Raw genomic sequence first — 22,449 nt, forward strand, 5'->3', positions numbered from 1 at the left:
CTTTTTGTGCCAAGGTCAGTAATAAAAAGGTTAAATAAGATTGGTCCCAAGACCGATCCCTGAGGAACTCCACTAGTGACCTCCCTCCAGCCTGACAGTTCACCTTTCAGTATGACCCGTTGTAGTCTCCCCTTTAACCAGTTCCTTATCCACCTTTCAATTTTCATATTAATACCCATCTTTTCCAATTTAACTAATAATTCCCCATGTGGAACTATATCAAATGCCTTACTGAAATCTAGGTAAATTAGATCCACTGCATTCCCTTTGTCTAAAAAGTCTATTATCTTCTCAAAAAAGGAGATCAGTTTGGTCTGGCATGATCTATCTTTTGTAAAGCCATGTTGTAATTTATCCCAATTACCGTTAACTTCGATGTTCTTAACTACTTTTCTCTTTCAAAATTTTTTCCAAGACCTTGCTTACTACTGTGGTCAAACTAACAGGCCTGTAGATACCCAGATCACTTTTTTCCCCTTTCTTAGCAATTCTCCAGTCATACGGTGCAGCCCTTGAGTTTACAGATTAATTAAAAATGCTTGCTAATGGGCTTGCAATTTCATGTGCTAGTTCCTTTTATATTCTTGGATGGAGATTATCCACCCCTCCCCGATTTAGTCCCATTAAACTGTTTGAGTTTGGCTTCTATCTCGGATTTGGTAATTTATACCTCCATATCCTCATTCCCATTAGCCACCCTACCACTATCCGCAAGTTCATCATTAGCCTCATTAAGAACTGCGGCAAAGTATTTGTTTAGATATTCAGCCATGCCTAGATTATCCTTAACCTGCACCCCATCCTCAGTGCTTAGCAGTCCCACTTCTTTCTTTCTTTGTTTTCTTCCTATTTATATGGCTATAGAACCTTTTTACTTTGGTTTTAATTCCCTTTGCAAAGTCCAGCTCTACTTGGCTTTTGGCTTTTCTCACTTTATCTTTACATGTTCTGACCTCCAAGAGTTAGCTTTCCTTGCTCATCTCTCCCATCTTCCAGGGATCATGCTCCTACGCCACATACATTGCACCAAACATGCCTTTGTCAATCACCATGAATCCCTTTAGGCAGATACTGAAGTGCTCTCTAAACTTCTCTACATCAGTGGAAAAGCTGAAAGAAAATATGCTTTTCTTGATTTAGAAAAATGGGGTGGTTTACAAGCAAACTGTAGGAGTCCAGTATGTGCTTAATTTGAAGTATTTCTTGTTGCAATGTTATACCAGTAATAAGGCCAGTAGTATCAGGCAAAGCTAATATGATGTAGTATTGTATGTAAAAATAATGTCCTTCTGAGTGTACTTTCGTTATCGGGCTACCAAAAGACTGAAGTTTAGATCCATTAAATGAAAGAGGTAATGTGCAAATGCCAGTTCATATTTCTGCATGTTACATGTACAATCATGTTGACCTAACAGACATCCTTGTAAATGGTGAGTTTGGCTTTTTCATAGACACACATTTTTTAAAGTAGTTTTAAATGGATCTAATTTACCTGGTACTTTAGTCGGTGAGAATATGAATCTTTGTGCTGCTTATTCAATTTTAAGTTAGACCACACAAGCCTCTGAAAACATTCATTTTATGTAGGTCCTCTTTAGCTGAATCTGTCCAGAATAGGTCTCTCAGCAGAAGATGGTTGTAAATCATGGCATTTTAAAATTCATTCATTTATCATTTGGATTGGTATTCTAACACTTAATGCATTAAGGAACAAAGTGAATATTCATTTTGGTGTGGTATAATTATGTAATTTGTTTTTTATTGTACAGCAGTTTGAACGTGACCTACGAAGATATGCCACTCATGAAAGGAAGATGATGTTGGACAACCATGCCTTATATGATAAGACAAAGGTACAGTTTGCTCTTTGAAATGAAGCTAGAGTGTTATAATTTATAAGGATGTATTTTCAGTTTGTTTCTGATAACCTAGTGCAGTACATTTCAGCTTGCAAATGCCCATTATTTGAAGAATAAAAAATCCCCTTTCCACAGAACCTTTTTTCATATTTATTGCCACTTAAACATAAAGGTTCCTTGGCTGTGGCCAAATTGTGCATGGCTCAGTTCAAGATTGTGGGCTACTCAAAGGTGGCACATGTGCATTTTTCTGATCCTGGGCCATTTCCTGTCACAAGTTAGAGCAGCCTGAAAGCTGCTTTAACTTGCACAGGCTTCACAAGACTTCCAAAAGCACATACACCAGCTAAGGATCACAGGGGAGGCACCAAGCCATACCTCCTTTTTTCCTGCTATGCCTCCTATATGGATCAAAGTGGATATGTGAGGTTAAAGTCACTATAGCAGCTCTACTCCGATAGAGGTGTTCTCAGGTTTAGTGCCACTTTCCAACAGGGCTGTGGCACAACAGACACAGCATAGACCAGAATCAGAATAATTTCTTCTGATCGTTCTGCATGTAGTGTGTGTGGGATGGAGGTGGGTGAGGGACATGCTGAGTCAAGCTAATTATGGATCTCTATATTTTTGATGAACACCAAACTGACAAAATCCCTTTCTTTGAAAACATTTGCCTGTGATCATTTTTTAAAAAACTCCTCTTACCATATTGCAAAATTTTAAGCTACCCTAAAGCAAATATACTGCGATTTGTAATAAAATACAAGACTGCTTAGGAGAGACTGAGACCATTTGAATAATTTTTGTTATAAAAGGCAATGCTTTCCCACTCTTTTCTGCATACTGTGTTAAATTGCTGTGTTTTATTCTTTTTTATATTAATATTCATGAACCCTTTGCACTGGAGGTTACATTGTGGCCCATTGCCTGAAATGTGATGCATGTCAGAGAATCCTATTTTCCAATATCAAGGGGTTATGTCAGGAGAGAACCCTGGATACTTTAATATATTTCCAAAGAGACTTTGACAGGAAAAGGCAGCATTAACACATCAGTTATGAATCAATTACATAGCTTTGCAGATGGGAACAAAAAGAACAGATATTTCCTCTGGGGACTCGTTACAAAGTTACACTGTGAAATTATTCCTCAGCCTTGATTTTTCAAGTGTATGCGTGTACATATTGTATGAATCGTTTTTGTATGCATATATCTATTGGGAGATATTGTACAATTATAAAATTACTGTATTTTTTGAGTTCTGCAAATTTTTGGTGTTGTTTCATGAATCTTTTGTGCGTGTGAGAAATTCCCAAACTGAAAAATGAGAATTTCTTACAACTTTACTGACAACCCTCCTCTGTAGAGTCGGGGGGAAAAAAGGCTATGGAAGGGAAGAGGATTTTAAAATGGTAGCCTAGAAAGAAGATGAATGAATATTCAAATCCCTTAAACCAGTTTTAGGGACAGGTCCTAAACAGAGGTAAATGGACTTAACTCCATTGCTTTCTATACTCCACTTTGATTTCTGGAGCTACAGCGATTTACACTAGCTGGAACCTCAGGCTCCTTCCCTGGAGCCCCCTCACAAGCTCCTGCAGCCCCTTGCTCAGGGACCTTCACAGAACCCTGCCAGCTCTCTATGGTTCCACTCTGAAACTGAGTTTTCTCAGCCCTTTTTACAGAAATCAACCAGCTGGTGGAGGAAGAGAAGTAGGTAATCTGACCCTCGTGTGGCTGTGCCCCCAACTACCCTTAATGGGGAAGCCAAAATGGGCTAGGGCAGCTAACCTGTTCTGCTGCCCGCCAAACTGTGGCTATAGTGCTATTTTTAGCATGTTAGTTCAAGTAGAGCTAGTTCAGGGATGTTTGTCTGACCTGGAAAGTACACCTGCAGCTCCACTGTACACATACCCTAAGAAATGCTTTACTTGGGCAAAAGGGCCATCATCAAGAGCAGCTCTATCATCTCTCTCTGCCGGAGTCATAACTCCATTTGCCTTCACTACATCTGATGTCTATAACTCTAGCATTATCTTTGACTGTAAATTCTTTCTTCTCCTCGTATCTCTCGTGTCTCCAAATCTGCTGCCTCCTTGTTTCTGTCATGTCTCTGTCATCTCAACAACACTGCTTTAGCTTTATCTCCATTGTTAATTCTCATCCATGCCTTCATTTCCCCTCACCTTGACTTCTGCATCTCCCAAAGGCTCAGTTCTGCTGACTCCAGAGTGAGAATAGTGCTGCTGTCCACCTTCTCATATATATTAATAATACCACGGCTGTCACTCAAAGTGAGTGTTTGTTGGCTGGAGTTTAGTGGGCCCAGGGTTCAGGAGCTCTAATGCTCACCTCAGCTTTGAAAGAATTGGTCTGGTCTGGGAGCTTAGTTTAGCTAGAGGACTGTTCCAGCTTTGGATGTCTTAATCAGTCTGGGATTAAAGTTAGCCTACAGACCTGGTCTAAGGTGAGGCCTATTCTATCCTTGAAAGACAGAGTTTTGCCTAGAAGCCTAGCAGAGAGCCACACCAGCCTAGAAGATTTTGTTTAATCTGGAAAAGTCTTTTTCTAACTCTGGGACCATTTACATTAGTTGGGAGCTACATTATCATGAAGTTGCTATAGGGAACTTTTTATAATTTATTTCACTTCCTTTAGGACCTAAAAGTAAAAGTACATTTTTCCTATATATTTAATGCTCCAGAGGTTTTTTTCCTGCCCCTTTCCCCCTTTATGGTAGCTGGGTTTAAAATTTACAATTCACAGTTCTCAGAATACTGTGTGATAAAATGCTACTCCACTAGCTCCCCATTCATTTTAAGATTCAATTTAAAGCCTCCTTACTTGTGTTTTAAAACAGTGCAAGGACTTTTCACCCTACTTCTGCTTCCTTCACTCTGTGTGCCACCTCATCATGTGATCATTGGTGGTCCATTGTTTCTATTCTTGGCTGACCTGTATGAGTGTTTGAGATGATGACACGTTTCTGTTATTAGTAGCTGATATATGTTTGTACTGGTGACTATGGCTATGTCCACAGTATGAGCTGCGGCATGATTCCCCTGCTCATGTACACGTACTTCCAATGGCTTGATGAGGTCTAGCATGAGTATAATTAGCAGTGGCAGCACTCGTAGCTGTAGTGGTGGCATGGCTAAGCCGTGCCAAGTGGAAACCCACCTAAAGCCAGTGGATATGTACTTGGTACGTCTCAGTCATGCCTCTGCTGCCCAAAACCCTTGTTACCATGGCTAAACTGCTATTTATACTCATGCTAACTCTCATCGAGCCACTGCAAGTATGTGTAGATGATCAGGGGAATCACACCCATTGCTTGTAGTGTGGACATATTCTGTGTGTGTATGTGGCCACAGATAGTTATTTTACCTGTAGGCAATCATGGCACATGTTTTCATTCCTATGTGAAGGAAATAAGATAATCTTAAATATTTACGGAAAAGCTCATGCATTTAGGCACAATGGATAAGGACATTTGTGCACAGGATGCCCTTCTGCTGGAAAAAAAGGATGTCATGTGTATTATCTTTTTGAACCCTAAATGCTGGGTCATACCCTATTTCTAAACTTTAGAAACTTCACCAAAATACACAGCAAAATAACTTAGAGCTCCATGTCCATATGTGGAAAGTTTTGCAGATAATGCTTCTTTACTGGTCAGCAAAGAAAAAAAAGAGAGAATAGCTGCTGACATGTGGGGAAGGCTTTCATATGCAGACTGGCTAAATCTCTGGAGATGATCAACTTCACTTGCTCCTGCTTCCATTCTGCACTAAATCTATCATTGCTCTGTACACATGTCTACGTCTGATCAATTTGTAAGCGGGCACAATGCCACATTGACAGACTGGCATGAGTAGGCAGCCAGAAGATCATGCATGTGCATCAAGTGTGTGGCATGGCAGGCGGCAATCCCAGGTGGGAACAGTGGAACAACTCTTAGAATTCATCTTAATTAACTGTAATTAATAGGATGCACCACTAGTCTTCCGATCAATCCCTAGATTGGATTAACTTTTAAAAAGAGCAACATACGGGTGAAAAAAGATACAGGATTTATATACTTGAAATGGAGTGAGAATTGCATGAAGTGAGGGTAGTATAAATTGTAGTAAGAAGGTTTGGAGAAGAAGGATGGTCCAGTGATTCGGGCAGTAGCCTGGGACTTGGGGACCTTTGCTCCACCTCAGACTTCATATGTGATCTCAGGCAAGTCGCGTAGTTTCTCTGTGCCTCAGACCCCCATCTGTAAAATGGGGATAGCAGTACTTCTCTACCTTCCAGAGGTGTTGTGAGGATAAGTGCTAGAGCTGTGTGGAGAATGGTCATTCATTTTCACAGTGGATTTTGACATTTCAAAATTTGGTTTAGTTCCCCTACCCCCAAGTTTTTTAAATTCTCCATGAAAGGGAAAGCGCTAGGTCCCCAACTCAGAGAATGTCCACATGGCAGGCTGCCCAAGAGCTGTGGACCTGGTGAGAAAACCTGGAGTCCCAACTCCAAACAGCCCATGTGGCTGGTGACCTGGAAGCCCAAGCTCCTAAGTGGCTCGCTGAGCTATCAGGAAATGAGGCCAATTTCAAAAGCTGCTTGGTGTCAAACTGTGTCTCTGTGGGATATTATGAGTTTGATAAATTGGCAAATTCTGACAGAAAACTTTTGTCAGAATTTTTCCAGCCAGCTCTAATATTTAATTTTAGTTAACATTTAAGATTGTGAGTTATTTTATTTTATTTAATATTTTATTTAACATCTAAGATTCTGAGTTACTCAGATTCTATGGTAATGGGAGCTATATAAATACCTAACATAGATTGTCCCCCAACATTTTCTTCATGCTGGGTGTAATGTGGAATTACATTCCAGTTATCTTTTCACTATAAAGTTCAGCTGATGGAAACCATGTTCCATGTCCTTCTATGGAGCCAGATACTAGGAACAAATTGTGCCCCAAAATCCACCTCTGCAGTGGGATCCTTAGAAGTGTAATTGGTGCCATTCCACTGCATAACAGGTGTAGGATTTGGGAGACAGGAGTAGTGCGTCCACTGTGCAGGGTAGAGGCCAGTTCCATAAAGGATACCTGTGTACTGTAGCAGTGCACAGGGCATGCACCAATTGTGCAGAATGAGACCTCGGGGAAAGGGCAAAAGGATTTCCTACTGCATGGATTCTCCCGCCCTTTCCTCACTGCCTCATGGAAAGCGCACATTATAGCTGGAGTAGCTTCCGTGAAGCAGCTCCACTGATGCATTTTGATTTGGTGAAGGGAGAAGAATTCCTCCCCTCCATCCACTCTGATCCTCAGCACCAGCAAAGATCCTCAAGTTGGATCCTAAGGACCGGATTCACCCTGAAGCATTTACCTATTTACATATATTTTCAAAATGACTTCTCTGAAAATCATCTATAAATCCATTCATTATTTTCTGCAATTAGAGAAAGTGGAATAAAATATTGTAAATAATCAGAATTGCTTTTTTTGTAAGAGAGCAGCTCGGGTTCCTAATGTGTAATGTATAATATACTGATTAAATTATTAACATATTAATGTTCCTGTAGCTAACACTGAAAGTGTTTTCCCACCCAAGCTCAGAGCTGTTTTTAAAAGTCACTGAAGTAGAAAGTAGTTATTAGTTTTATGTCCTGTGAAAATTTAAGATTGTGGAATAGCAGCCCTAATGATTTCTATTGTTAAAGAAATAGTGGGGGGTAGGGGAGGAGGGAGAAGGGGAGGGAAAATAACACTCCATGCAGAGTACCTGATATGATTGATTGCAGTTTTATATTTAAAAACTATTGTGTGATTTCTGAATTACATAAAATGTTGTTAGTTTCTGAATAACTAGGAGGAGGTTTACATAACTACCTTGAATAGCAAATTCATAAGATGTCCTGAGAACTCTTTAATGGCCCCAATCCAATGAGATGCTGAATGCTAAGCACCTTCACATTCCAGTGACAACTATTCACAGTAGGAATGATTTGCAGCTAAGGTTATAAAGAGAATACTCAGTTTTCTTTGGGGCAAACTCATATAAATATGAAAGAGGGGAATGTGCTCTTTTTTCTTCCAAATTGCAAAGATAGTGCATACAGTACCTGCTATGAATGTTGCACTTAACTTTATTCATGAAAACCCCAATTTAGGAATGCATCCCTACTCAGGAAAGTGCGTAATTGCTTTCTTGAATAGGGAACTAAACAATCTTTTTTCATTTTAGTCCTCTCCCTGAGAGTTTAAAGCTGATATAAACTTCAAGCAGTTATGTGGTTGGTATAATCTACCGAAATAAAATGAATCTAGTGTAAGATAGAAAGTAATGTTTCTCAACTAGAAAAAATTCTAAAAGAACACGAGCACCATATATGACCACTGCATTGTCAGATAGTACCTACTGTTGCGAATTACTGGCCTAATCCTACAAGTAAACTTTTCTTCTAGGACTTTTGAGGGTGACTCACAGACAATGTGTGATTGGAATTTGTGGAAAAGCTATTAAAATGAATATTTTCCCTTTAGAGAACTTAGAAAAAATACTTGTAATAGCAGTGCATGCTAAAATGTCTGCCTATGTAAATAGAAAGCGGTAACATTTCATCTAAAATTGTTGCAGATTCCCAAACTTTCCATAATTACGGTTAAGGAACAGAGGTCTAGGTACTGTTGGGTGCCTAGTGGGTAGGGTAATGATGCTGACTACAGAACTTTATTTAACTGAATTTTAAAAATGTTATACTTGAGTATTAAATCTTCATCTTTTTCAGTCTGCTTGTTGGAAGAGGTTTACGCCAAAGGCAAGAATGAACAATAGGACATAATAGGAAGTTAATAGTATGTTTTTGCCATGATATCTGAGGTTTGTCAACTTTTTTGCAGCTGGTGAACATGACAGAAATCTGTCAGGAGCACTTCTAGTTACTTTCTTTCTATTTTCTAAAGCCAAATTCCCAGTGCAAATATTTCCCTTTTTCTGCTTCCCTCCTCCTCATGTATTTATTGTTTCTTTGAATGTCATGTTTACTTGAGCCAAAGTGGGTGAAAATATATTTTCCCCTCAAGGTTTATATTCAGGGGTGAAATACTGTCCCATTTGAAGTCAATGGGTGTTTTGCTATTGTTTCAGTGGGACCAAGATTTCACCCCAAATCTCTTCTTCCCTTTTTCAAGATATCACTTACATTTGGGGAAAATTAAGGAGACGTTTTGAAAGCAGGCTTCCAAAGGAGGTGCCGTGTGTAAATGAGAGAACAGTATTAGGAAGAGAAATCCCAGTCTAATTATTTGGGAATATTGAGCAGGTTATATATATATATATATATATATATATATATATATATATATATATATATATTAAAAAGTAAATTGATGCTATAGTACCCTGTATTTCCGGAAAACAAAGAATGCATTAGCTATACTTGTTCTTTGGCAAGATACCAAGTAATCTTAATAACATGTATCATTGGAAAGAGCTCAGAAGAGAGATGTTTATGCTACTTACACTTATATACTTAAATATATACAGAATGCATACATTTGTGTTTAGCCATAATGTTAAACATTTTATTTTAGTAGTTTTAAAGTCAGTTTTCTTGGTGTAGCATCTGAGAATGTTTATATCATGCCATCTTTTATTTCAGGGAATGTCTGCAGTGGTTTACTTGCAGAGTTAAACAGATTTTTTTTTATGATTCTTTAAAAACTGGATGTTATAGTCTTATGTTGGCAGATGCTATGCTAAAATTATGAGGATATAAACAGTGAGACAGTCAGCCTTGAGAACATCTTGATGAATTAAACATGCTACAGCTGCAAAGTTTGCTTTAGATGTTTGCAATAATGACTGGATTAAAGATAAAGTAAACATAAAGATCCAGAGTTTATATTGATTTCCAATGTGATCAGTGTCGTTCACATAGTCATTGCTAATATTGAACGCTGAATCATTGTAAACAGATGCACATACTTTCATTTACTAAATGCTTCCAATTCTTTTATCTCTTTTGGCAAAGTAGCAATTACACATATGACTCCGGGGATTAGTTTTTCTTTGCACCTGGTCTTTTTTAGAAATTAAGAACTAAAATAATCTAATTTTTTCTTCCTGCCAGATTAAAAAAAAATCATGCATTTTCTTCCAGATAAGTGCCTTTTAAACAATGTTCTCTCGTTAGTTTAAATGTCTAGTAAATCACATGTGATGAGTCTCAATTACAAAGCCTATGTGTAAATCCACTTGCATACAAAACTAATCAAGTTATTGTGTAAACAGTATTTTAGGCATTTAGCCTTTTATAACAAAAAAGAGATTGCATGTCCAACACAAAAGACAAATGTGAGATGTAACCCGGTCTCCTTTAGTTGGTGTGTTTTCTGAGTAACACAATGAATCCTGGGTTAATACTGAAAGGAAATGGTTTTCAAGTTGTGCAAATATCTGTTCATCCTTAACATTTTGACTATGCTTTCCTTTACTAATGCTAATTTCTAGGGCAACATAGTGCTAATATTTTTGTGGTGCCTTAATTCAATTATTGCTTGATAATTTGTATGCTTAGTTAAATGTATAATAATATAAAGTGAACAGAGCTATACTGCATGAAATCCAGTTATCCATCTACGTACCTTTCTGTTGTTAGTCATTCAAGAACAAACAGAATAGGGCAGCTTAATGTTATTTGACAAAGCAGGGCTACTGTAAATATTATGTTCTTCAGGCAAAACAAAAATAAAGCTAAACTGAAAGACCAAGTAATGTCTAATAATAATTTTCAATGCCTTTATGATAGGAACTAGATTGTCAAAAAACTATATGGGGAAGTAACTGCACAGGTCCTGTTATTTTTAATGGAAATTGCATTCCTCCTGTAAAACAGTTCCCTATTCAACACGTTAAATCTTAGCCCTGGTTGTCAGCTGAGAATTTACAAGTTCCCCTTCTTCTCTTTTTATACCCACAAATAAAACTTTTAAAAGTTCTCCTCCTTCAGGTGCTAATTCAAAATTGGCTTCCTGCATTTGTCGTACAGTGTTTTTCATTGTGAAAGCACTAAAAGGTGGACATCAATTTTTGTTCCTTACATTAAAAATAGCCTTATATGTGGCATCAATATTTTGATTTTATGCAGGATTTTTTTTATTTAATACATAACACTTGATTGTTTTCAAACAAAATTTAATGCAAATGAAAAATATATCTGTCTTCAGATATGTCCATGGATAGTATTAATTTACTCTTGGTATATTATTTTTCAAAATGTTAAATGCCAAGAGTGTTGAAAAACTTTTTTAAACTGGTATTCAGTCTTTGTTTTTCCTTCACTACAAATATGTAGTATTATTTATAGACACAAATAATGTGTACTGTGTGTGCACACAAAGGGGAGGAGAGCTGATTCTTTAACAAAGATGTTTTGTTAATCTGGGATTTAAAATACAGTAACAAGATAAGTACCTGGTATGTTCCAATAGTAGCATGATTAATCTATTTTACACAGTGAATCTACTTCTTGTGATTATTCAGAGATTTAATACAATATCTGTTACTATAGCCATGAACAAAAACTTTCAGCTATAGTATTTCTGACTGAGAGTAGAGGGCATATCTTATGGTAAAATTAAATGAGAATTTATCATTCAGGTTTCTCTTAGTTTCAAAATTTATTCATGCCTAGAATTATGAGAATACTTCCACTGCACTATTTTGCTATTACGCATGATTTTGCTTCTGGGCATTGGTTCGATGGGTGATGCTTGCAATACTGCTTTTTTTTCAATCATGGTTTGCTATAATGCCATTTCAAAGAGTCATTTTTTCCCTCTGATTTATTTGTCATCTTATTTGTAGTTGGATTAGGAATAGATTAGTTCTTATTTTAAAGCAGGCACGGTGATGTGAATATTACTACAAAAATATCAGTTAAACATTAAATTTACATTCCTAGCATAATATAATGTCAAAGGCACTTCTAATGATTTGCCAGTGAAAGTTGTTATTCTGTGAGATATTACTACTGCACTTAATGAAATACTTCATATAACTAATACAATTAGTACTCTGATGGTGATAGTCTTTAATTATCATGGAATTATGTGTATTCATAATTATCTCATTTGTAAGATTCAGAATTAAAGAAATGAATATTTAATAATTGTTTAGGGCCTAGTCTTGGCACATTTTTCTCACTAACTACTATCTTACTATGAAGGTAGTCTCACTGGCTATTAGTGGAGTATAGTATTGTCCTATTCAGGATGAATAAGGGTGGCAAAATCAGAATTAATGTTTCACAAAAAATTTTGAGCTTTCAATATTTGTTTTCATTCCAGAGCAGAACAAAACTGACACCTCTTGAAATTTTTCATGAAAAAAATATGAGGGCAATAGAAATATTTCCGAACAGCCAATAGCCCATCAGTTAGAACACTCAAATAGAATGTGGGAAACCAGGTCCAAGCCCCTGCACTCTCTTATTCAAACCAAGAACTTGAAACTGTATTTCTCACAACCCAGGTGAGTGCCCTAACTACTGGGCTATTGTCTATTCTGTGGTTAGTCTCTGGTTTTGACCAGATATTCCATCTTGAATCTGTAAAACTTTCCAGACTAAATGTTTCTGTGAAAATATTTGGAGTTGAAGCAAATTGACATTTTTTTATACAAAAATGTTTTTTTTTTAAAGTTCCCAATCAACACTAGTCCCTAGAGAGGTCTGCTTTCCATTTTATTAATTCCAGTTTTTCTACCCTGAGAGATAATTGTTGAGTAAGGTTAATTGATTTTTACTATGAATGACAGAATTGTGTCTAGTTTTCACTGATAATTATTTTACTGAGCTTTATTTTTAATTCCTAATTTTTTCTGGTATTGCCAGCATATCCATGGTTTGATGAAAGAATGAGTCATTTAGTTTGCTGAAGAAGGTCTGATTGTGAAGATATTTGGTACAGTCACACCTGACAGGAGGATTTAGCCAGTTGTTACAAAGGTTTAATCACCATTTTATAAAAACAATAACAACTTCCAGAAAGTGCTGTTAAAACTTGCACTTCATGGAAAGTTGGAAGCCACTATTCTATAACTGCTTTACATAATTCTAATTCTAGTCATTTGCAACTAGAGTAAAACTGTGTAAATATCTGTTGAACTTAACTTTGTTGGAGCTCTGACTTGATTATTTTCCACCACAAAACTACAATATCTTAAAAGGAAAAGGAAAAATGGTAACTGGCTACACGTGTAGTGTTTCCAAAGTTCAACCTTCAACTCTGAGAATATTTGAACAATAGAGCTAGAGGAGATCTCACATCTGTCTTCTGAAGAAAATGGAGTCATAGACAGGAAGGGACTTCATAGGTCATCATGTCCAACCATATGTTTTTATGACCAAAACCTGCCATAGAAGTCAATGGGAATGTTATCTGATGGTAGGATTAGGCTCCTCTTTAGTATCTGTTATTATTTAAGGTCTGTACAGGTGCATGGCACCTAAACACCTGCCTCAAGGAGCATGATACTCTAAGGTCCAAATTATGCCTGATAGGTTCTGGTTTAAGTAGAAGGTAGCATGGAGCTGCATCTCCAGGAAAGCAGTGGAAAGAATGTGCTTCAGAGAGGGTTAGTTCCTCTCTAAGCTCTCCAGTTAGACCTGAGGGAGCCATAAACAAATGTTCATAATAATAATATCAGGAAATTTATCCTTATTCTTATCCAGATGTAGTGACCTTTGGATTAGGAAAATATAAACTTAGATATAAACTTGCTGAGACACATGTTTGATCAACAAAGTCTTCCCCCTTCCTCATATCATTTTACTTTCTAGTATTTTACCGTTTTCAAACACTGCTTTCATGTGGTTTCTTTAAGCTATGTACGTTATGCAGCTTCAGAGCTGTTTCACAGGTGCAGCTCATGGCTTAGTTAACAATTTACTGGCATCAGTGAAGGCACTGTTTGGACTGTAGAATTTACTGGTGATGACATGCAAGGAGCAAAACTCAGCTTGACTTTTGGATCGTAGAGTAATTTTGTAGGGATGTATGCAGTGTGTGGTCCTAGGATATTAGACAAGGTTGGTGAGGTAATGTCTTTTTTTGGACAACTTCTGTTGGAGATAGAGACAAGCTTTCAGTCTTACACAGAGCTCTTCTTCAGGTCTGTGAAGGAAGGGAAAAAGCAACTGGTAAAGTGATCATATTGGAGCTGGAAGAGATTGAGACAAAATAAGCCTAACAACCCCACAATGCTATTTTTACAGAGTCACTTTGCAGAGTAGAACCATGCATGCACACCTTTCTTCTAGGATCTAATGAACCCATTCAGATAGAATATGCAGCAGCCTGAATTTTCTGTCCAGTCTGTAACAGAACCCTTCATGAGATGTGTAGAAGTTTGGCTAAACTTTTCCCACTTCCCTCCCCATTATTTATTTTGTGCACCCCTTCATTTCTTGATTTCAGCTGTAAGCAGACGTAAACATGATGAAATGGTGTGAATGTCCAGCCTTACGAGATTCCAGCCTGATTTTATAGATAGTTGAGCCAAGGGGTTGGGAAACATCTGAACTGAACCTCTAAACCTTTTGAAGTTAGACTATCTTCTCTACTTCCTTTTTCTCCTCTTCCCAACTCATTATCTGTGTTTCACTTTGCCTGAATGCTCTCTGTATGAAAGATATACCAATAGAGGCCAGTATTTGTTCCCAATGTAGTAAAATCTGATGTATATAGAAGAATTACTACCTCTTTACTCTTGCTTCACCTGGCTGTGTTTATGGGGCAGTTACATGTAGTTTCCTTTTTTGCTACAGCTGTGCACTATGAGTTTATACCTAATCTGTCATTCAATATTGCCCTTCTCAGTCCAAATTTTTTCTTATTGTGTTCTCTTACTAACATTCTTCCTTTTTGAACTTTTCATCAGTATTGTTTGTTCTTATGTGCTTTTAGGTGGGGAGGAGGGATAGCCAAGTTCCCCAGGCTCCTGAGTCTAGGATAAGCTTAATTGAAATCAATAGTGAACAAGAAAATAATCATTTCAAAGTGCTATTTTGAAACTCATAAAACTTGAATGTCAATAAATGGAATGTCCAATTATTTGTGCAGTGGACTTGTTTGGTTAACATTTTATCACTCAGTCCACATAGCCTGTTGCCTCTGTTCCAAGTGATGCTTTTCTGGAAAGGGGAAGTGTAGCTGATATTGAACATATGTTCTCTCCATCCTTCCTTTCCTCTCTAAGGTACTCCTTCAGAGTCAATCTGTTTAACAGTGGTGCTTGCCTCCTCATATCTAAAATCTCATAGTCAGTTCTATGCATTGGTCTGGGTTGGAACATTACCTTTTATTTGAAGGAACACCATTCTTGCCAGAGGTTGACTTTTCTGTCACCTCAATGTTTAATGGTTTTCAGGCTTGCTCTTGGTTGTGACCCTAAAGGAGACTTGTGATGCAGAACAGGCCTCCCAGGTGAACAGCAGAAGTCAGCTTGCAGGCTTTCAGGAGGCTCATTTGCTAGGGTTCACCAAAAAGCCATGCAGTTAGTTCATTGCAGTCTAATGAAAACAGCTTTCATATTTTTCCCAGTTAATTCGCTTTTAATTATTTTGCAATGACAAAACACGGGTAGCAGTGTAATTTTTGGGCTTGCTTTTGACAAGTGTTTACAAGGAGTGCAGCCATCTGAGATCACATCATGTCATGTATTTTTAACAATTTAGTCTTATCTGCTGCATCTCTTCTGGGAATTTTTTCACTACTGGATACAATGGCCAGTAGTGATACCTTATCTCGTGGGTCATATTTTGCTGTAACTTTTTTGGCTGACCAAGTTTGTGTGAGTAGAAAAGCAGCCTGATTATATTTTCTTTAAAAAAAATTGGAATAGGAATTAAAAAACATCCATATAGAGTTTAAAGCAAGGACTATTGAAAATGTCATATTATTTATTCAGTTGCTCCAAGAGAGAGTCTACAGTAGGGATAGTCAATAGGCGGACTACAGGCCAAATCCGGACTGTCAGAAACCTTTGAATGTTTTTTTATTTAATTATAATTAATTATTCTTTTTATTTAATTATTAATTATTTCATTTATTTTATTTAATTATTTTGCCCTGAGTCTGGACCTTGACTATATCTTGACCAAGAAATCAGGACCTTGACAAAAAATAATTGACTATCCATGGTCTATAGTTTTGTAAAGCCAAATGCATGAACAAACTTTTCTCATTTTCTTGTCCGATCTCCCTTATTTACTCCATGCTACAGTCTCGTCCATGGGAGGCAAATGCATCATTATAACAGTTCCATTCTCACTCACCTTCTCGCTTACATCACAGAACTGACTACATGGCTGCATCACAGATATGGTTAACATGTACATAATGCACTAGGATAGGGCTATCTGAACCCTTTTTCAAATGGGGTGAGGAGAACATAACCTTTCTGGGCCCTTGGGAGTAATGAATTTTCAATGTTTTGCTTTCAAGAAAAAATTTTAAAACAAAAGACTTACATCTTGTTTTCTTTTTTTCTCCATCCTATTTAGAATATCAGAATCCTCTCTGACTAAACTTGAAAATATATTAACCTTATTTCACAATTGTGACTAACCTTGATCTTATACAATCAAGTATAATTTCTTAGGTATTTGTGTCCCTAAAAGTTAGCTCAAATCACTAGCTGATTGTTTGTTTGTACAAATCTGAAGAAAAACTATAAAATAAGTAACATCAGAAATATATTAGTGAGGGGTGAACATCAAGAGTTTTGATTTGGACAAGTATGCAAAATGTGGATACCTATTGGAGCTATATAGATTCTTGATTCTACAAAATGGGGATAATTCTTATAATAGTGATCTCCTTGCAAAATGGCCAGTGCTTCCTTCTTCCAATCACTCCAGAAATGTTCTCAGATCCACCTTTTTTATGACACTCTGGCATTTCCATTTCCAGGCCCTGCTGAAAGTCCAGAGGAAGTAAAATAATAAGAAAATGAGGAATAATTTTAAAAGTGAACCTACCTTGTTTTGAACCACAATAAAGATTTGGTTTGCTTCAAGTCTGAGTACACATGAGGAGGAAAGGGATTATTATTTTACCAGAAACTTTTCACTTGGTGTGGGTGCTGTCAGTTCCACAACCATAGTCTCAAAGCCATCCTTACTTGTGCTCCATTTGTGATTTTCACTCCAAAAAGAAAGTCACACAGAAATCAAGACATTTTTCCTTCCGCTACAAAAACATAACTTCTACATGAGCATTTTTCACTGCTCAGTGGCATATTGTTTTTACTGTACTCTTTTTCCTTGCCTAGTGAATTTGCATATTGTCAATCATGGGAACATTCATTTGGCTCTCAAAATATGAAATAACTGGAATTGCATTAGTGTAACTGGTGTGCATGCACACACACAGGCACACACCAGTTACACTAATGCAAATACCTATATGTTAGGTTTGTGCCCAAGAACTGTTTCTAATTTCTGGTGGGCGAAAATCCTCCCAGCAAAATGGAACCTTCAAATTATTTTTTTTCCACAAAGGGGGCCAAAAGGATGTTGGTTTAATTTTATATGTGAAACTTTTCACTCCATTTTGTTAACTGCTAAGATAATCAAAAAGTGTCTGTTTCTTGGTTTGTTATTATCTTTTGCCCTCCAGCAAATCTCATCTGTGTTTTTACAGAATTTGATATGTAAGCCCAATATTCTCTTTTCCATGAAAGCCTGATATATGAAAAAGAGACCAAGTTCAGGCGTTTGAGAGACTGTTGCTTTCTTTCTTTCTCAATCTTTTGTGAGTTAGAAGAAATTGCTTTAGGCTAATGTCACATATTACATTTAATAACAATATATCAAGCAAAAATGTTATGAACTACAGTTACCTTTTAGAAAAACTTTGACAATGCCTGTCTTCTCAGTTCTTTCAGATAAGTATATTGATAATGGTGACTCTTGCAACTGTTGAAATTTACTTTCCTATGTCCATTATTGACATATCTAAGATTTTTACAGATGTTAAGTGGGCTGAGGCAGCCACTTTGTTGTTGTCATAACCCTAATCTGAGCTTTGTAAAATGTAATTGCTGCAGCAAATCTTTAAAAATACTGGAAAAACTATAACAGAACATAGAGATGTCAATGTTCTTTTGTTGAAGGCAAGCTGTTTTCCAAATATTTTTCCTTTCCAAAAAATGGAATCTCTTTTTAGTCGAATACCTGAATTCATTTGAGGTGATACACAAGTGTGGGTGGGTGTGTATGATCTGAAAATAATTATATATATGTTTTTAAAAATCTCTATATCAAATAAAGAATTCATAGGTGCAGTTTGAGTCTTGTACACACTGTTCAAGTAAGAAGTTAATCTTTCATCAGGGGGATTTTTTTTTGTATAAGTGGGAGAAAAGAATATTTATCCTGTGCAAAATTCATCAGTCCTTGCACACTGTTCAGTGCTTTAGCTCATTGTTAGTGTATTGCCATAGATGAACACAACAGCAAGTGAAAGATCTTTTATTGGGAAGGTGGAGGACTCTTTCTGAGTCTACTAATACAAATATATCTAAGTACATTTTAGTTTGGAAATAAAACCAACTGCCAACACTGGAAGGGAGAGAGATATGGGAGCCTTGCAGAGGAGAAAGAGAAAAAGAGCTGTGGAAGAGCTGGAGAGATAGCAAGACAGAAATAATGGGAGCTAGCAAGTGAGAAATGAGAGACTCTCAGAAGGCAGGGGAGGGAAGGAGATACTAGGATGAGGGGGAAAAGGGCAGACAGAAACCAGCAGAAAATAGAGAGATGCAACAAGGGGAAAATTTGAGATGGAGTAATCTTCATCCTGGGTCCAGGATGATTTTAGGAAAATTCCATATTTTGGAGAAAAAGGGAAGCCTTTTGTAACAGACTGTTGTAGTTAAAAATAGCAGCTGTCTGAAGCACTTCAGAGTTCTAGAATGTTAGTGTAATCTTCATTCACCAGCGTGTTTCATCAGTAGCCTTGGTGAAGATGGTTTAGTTGGCAGAGACAACCGAAAGGTCAGTTAAACGTGATCTTTATAACTTAGATATCACCTCCATGGTGTTTATGTTTCTGACTTTACCACATTGTAACTTACAATGAACATTGTCGGGTCAGAAATGCCTGCCAGTCAGACATCATACAGTTTGACTGGGACTCCTCCAAAATCTATCTTTTTCCTGACTGGAAAGTTTGATCTTACATCCTAATGTGTTCCAGGAGTAGAAAAAGAACACTCAGATGAAAATAAACTAGTGCCCTAACAAGCTACTTATTTCACTGTGACCCTTTTTACAGCAAAATCATTTCACATTTGAATGCTTAATTTGGCAAGTCCTGAAATGAGCTAAGTATACAATTTTGCCTGTTAAACATGAATGTAGAAAACTCGCCATTTCACCTCTCTTGTTAGCCTTTGGTATTGTTTGCTGTTGGCAGTTACTTAAGTTCCCATTTACCTAGCATAGTAATAATGCTCCACTTGTTTTTCTGCATCCATAGTCATAAGAACATAAGAATGGCCATACTGGCTCAGACCAATGGTCCGTCTAGCCCAGTATCCTGTCTCATGATAATGTATAGTGACGGATGCTTCAGAGGGAATGAACAGAACAGCGCAATTATTGAGTGATCCATCCCCTGTTGTCCAGTCCCAGCTTCTGGCAATCAGAGGTTTAGGGACACCCAGAACATGGGGTTGCATCCCTGACCACAAGGGCTAACAGCCATTGATGGACCTATCCTTCATGAGCTTAGCTAATTTTTTTAACCGACTTATACTTTTTGCCTTCACAACATCCCATGGCAACAATTTCCATAGGTTGACTCTGCGTTATGTGAAGCAGTACTTCCTTATGTTTGTTTTAAACCTGTTGCCTATTCATTTTATTGGGTGACCCCTGGCTCATTTCTTATGTGAAGGGGGTAAATAACACTTCCTTGTTCACTTTCTTCACACCATTTATGATTTTATAGACCTCTATCATATCCACTATTAGTCATCTCTTTTCTAAGATGAACAGTCCCAGTCTTTTTAATCTCTTCTTCTATGGAAGCTGTTCCATACCCCTAATCATTTTTGTTGCCCTTTTCTGTATTTTTTCCAATTCTAATATATCTTTTTTGAGATGGGGTGAACAGAACTGCATGCAGTATTCAAAGTGTGGGCATACCATGGATTTATACAATGCATCATGATTAAAATTAAGATTTTGTCATGGTTATTTTTAGTAAAAGTCACGGACAGATCACAGGCAATAAACAAAAATTCTCTGAGCCCTGACCTGTTTTGTGACTTCACTAAAAATAATGGAGGCAGGGTTGGGGGGGAGGAATCACAGCTGGAGCCCCATGAGGAAGGAGGTGGAAGGCCCGCCTCCCATCAGCTGTTCCACAGTGGCTGGGGAGTGGGGGCTGGCTGCCACCATCAGCTGTTTGGTGGTGGCCTGCAGAGGGGGAACGGGCCACCACCAATCAACTGTTTGGCAGTGAAGAGGGAGCTGGCCCCTAAACAGCTGACGGGGGGACAGTCCAGGCTGCCACCAGACAGCTGATCAGGGGCCATCCCCAGGCCACTGAACAGGTGGGGCCAGCCCAGGCTGTTGCCCTGTTGCCCCCTCCTCATGTTGTCAAACACCTGTTCAGTGACCCGGGGCAGGTGCTGCTCTGGGAGCCCCAGGGTTGACAGCTGCTTCAGCCCTCCCCCAGAAAAAGCCACAGAGGTCCCAGAAAATCACGGAATCTCTGACCTCCACGACAGAATCGTATCTTTAAATATGATATTTTCTGTTTTATTATCTGTCCCTAATGGTTCCTAACATTCTGTTAGCTTTTTTGGTCTGCCACTGCACATTGAGCTGACGTTTTCAGACAACCATCTACAATGACTCCAATTCCCAGACTCCAGTTTTTATTAGGGCATCTTGATTGATTCCACCGGATGACTGTGCTTTGGTTCATGTAGCCCTACTATCTTCAAAGGAGAACTGTAGTGAATGAATAGATAATTTATAGATGTTTATATTTCTGTGGTGAGGATGCTATTTGGATAAGGGAGGGCAGAGAGAGAACAAGTAATCGAACAGCCTTGCACTTTTGCTCTAACCAATCAATCATGGACTAATATTTAAATTGTAGATCTTTGAAGATGTCAGTGTCTTACCCCTGTAACTTGCCATTTAATGCACTAGCCTTTAATGTCTGGATAAGTAGTTTCAAATCTAAAACACTTTAAGGTCTTTGCTTAGTTCTGAATAGTTATTGTAAAGGGTCCAAACTGAGTTAGTATCACAGAAGACACATCCAGCATTAGTAGTAAATTAGTGAGTAAATGACTGTGCAAGATACATTTGAGGTGCATTACAGTATCTCTCACTGTGCTTGGTTTTGCTAGTGCTGTTGTCACCTCATTTTCATCAGGGAAATTCACCTACAAAACTTGTTTGAAAATAGCTCATTTCCAGGCACACTGAGCAGAAGATTCCCAGGTTTATAAATGATGGTCCATCCACTTCTTTTCCTATATATTCATTTGTTATTGTCTTGCTTGCTACCACTGTGATGACTTGAGTAGTGCTGGAGCTTTTTGAGTACACAGTCTGCCTGGTATTTATCATCCAATATACTGAAAATATTTAAAAATAGTAATAATTATACTGCCAATTAAATTTAACTTTTTAATAATCGTAAAATGAATGGAAAATGTGTACTAATTAAGTTAATGTAGGTGGATGTCACACACCACACTCCACATAAAATTTACTGAGTGCAAATCAAGTTTAAATGAGAAAATCACTAAGAACGCTGTACGTGAGAGTTTCTCATTTCAAAATATGCAAGCATTTTGGGATACAAAGGGAAGATTAGAATGAGTTCATTCATGACATTCTCACATACACATCTAAAAGTCAGAGTTAGGCCAAACACTGCATATTCGCTTTGCAATTTATGTAAACAAAAATTTTTTGAGAATAGTCTGTTTTTCCTCCACAGTCTACTCAGTGGAAAAAAAAGTATGTGAGAGCCAGATCTTTTATTGGCCTCAAATCCTAGGGCCTCAAGAGGTCTTGAATCCCAGGTGGCATTCTGCCTCTACCTTCTCCATATTTTATAGATCCCATTGGATGAAACCCAATATTGTGCCCATTGCTTTTTTCCAGGACTAATAGCTTTAGCAGCTAAGCAGCCAATGCTACCATAATGGTAGGGAAATGAGGTATGGGACCAGATGCTCACTCTGAGAAAGATCTTGGCTATATCAGCCAGAGCAAGACAAAGTGTCAGCCTCCCAAATAATTTTGAAGGGTAGTGAGGAAGGGAAGTATATATAGTTTAAAATGAAAGCTGATAGCTTTTTGGTGGCCTATGTGATCCAATGATTTAGATAATGGGTACAGAAAAAAACAGCTGATCATTCCACCAGGTGACTTCTGTTAAGGATTGAGGAATGTAAGTGAGGAATGAATGACAGCTTATTTTGAGGAACTCATTTTCCTGTGCTGTTAGTCTGCCATCTTTTGCAAGCTCTAAATCCACTTTTATTAATTAGAG

At 37.6% G+C, this 22,449-nt stretch overlaps 1 protein-coding gene across 1 annotated transcript in view; it reads left to right on the forward strand.

Moving 5' to 3' along the window:
• DNTT (DNA nucleotidylexotransferase) overlaps window positions 1–22,449 on the forward strand; it is a 123,358-nt gene that overhangs the window by 95,349 nt on the left and 5,560 nt on the right. The window contains exon 10 of the mRNA XM_067552901.1: window positions 1,770–1,853. Within this exon, the coding sequence (XP_067409002.1) occupies window positions 1,770–1,853 (84 nt within the window). The remainder of the gene's footprint in view (window positions 1–1,769; window positions 1,854–22,449) is intronic.

This window comes from Emydura macquarii, unplaced genomic scaffold (assembly GCF_026122565.2).
Source record: "Emydura macquarii macquarii isolate MOO-44397 ecotype Brisbane River unplaced genomic scaffold, CSIRO-AGI_Emac_v2 contig_1390, whole genome shotgun sequence".
NCBI classification, from domain to species: Eukaryota; Metazoa; Chordata; order Testudines; family Chelidae; genus Emydura; species Emydura macquarii.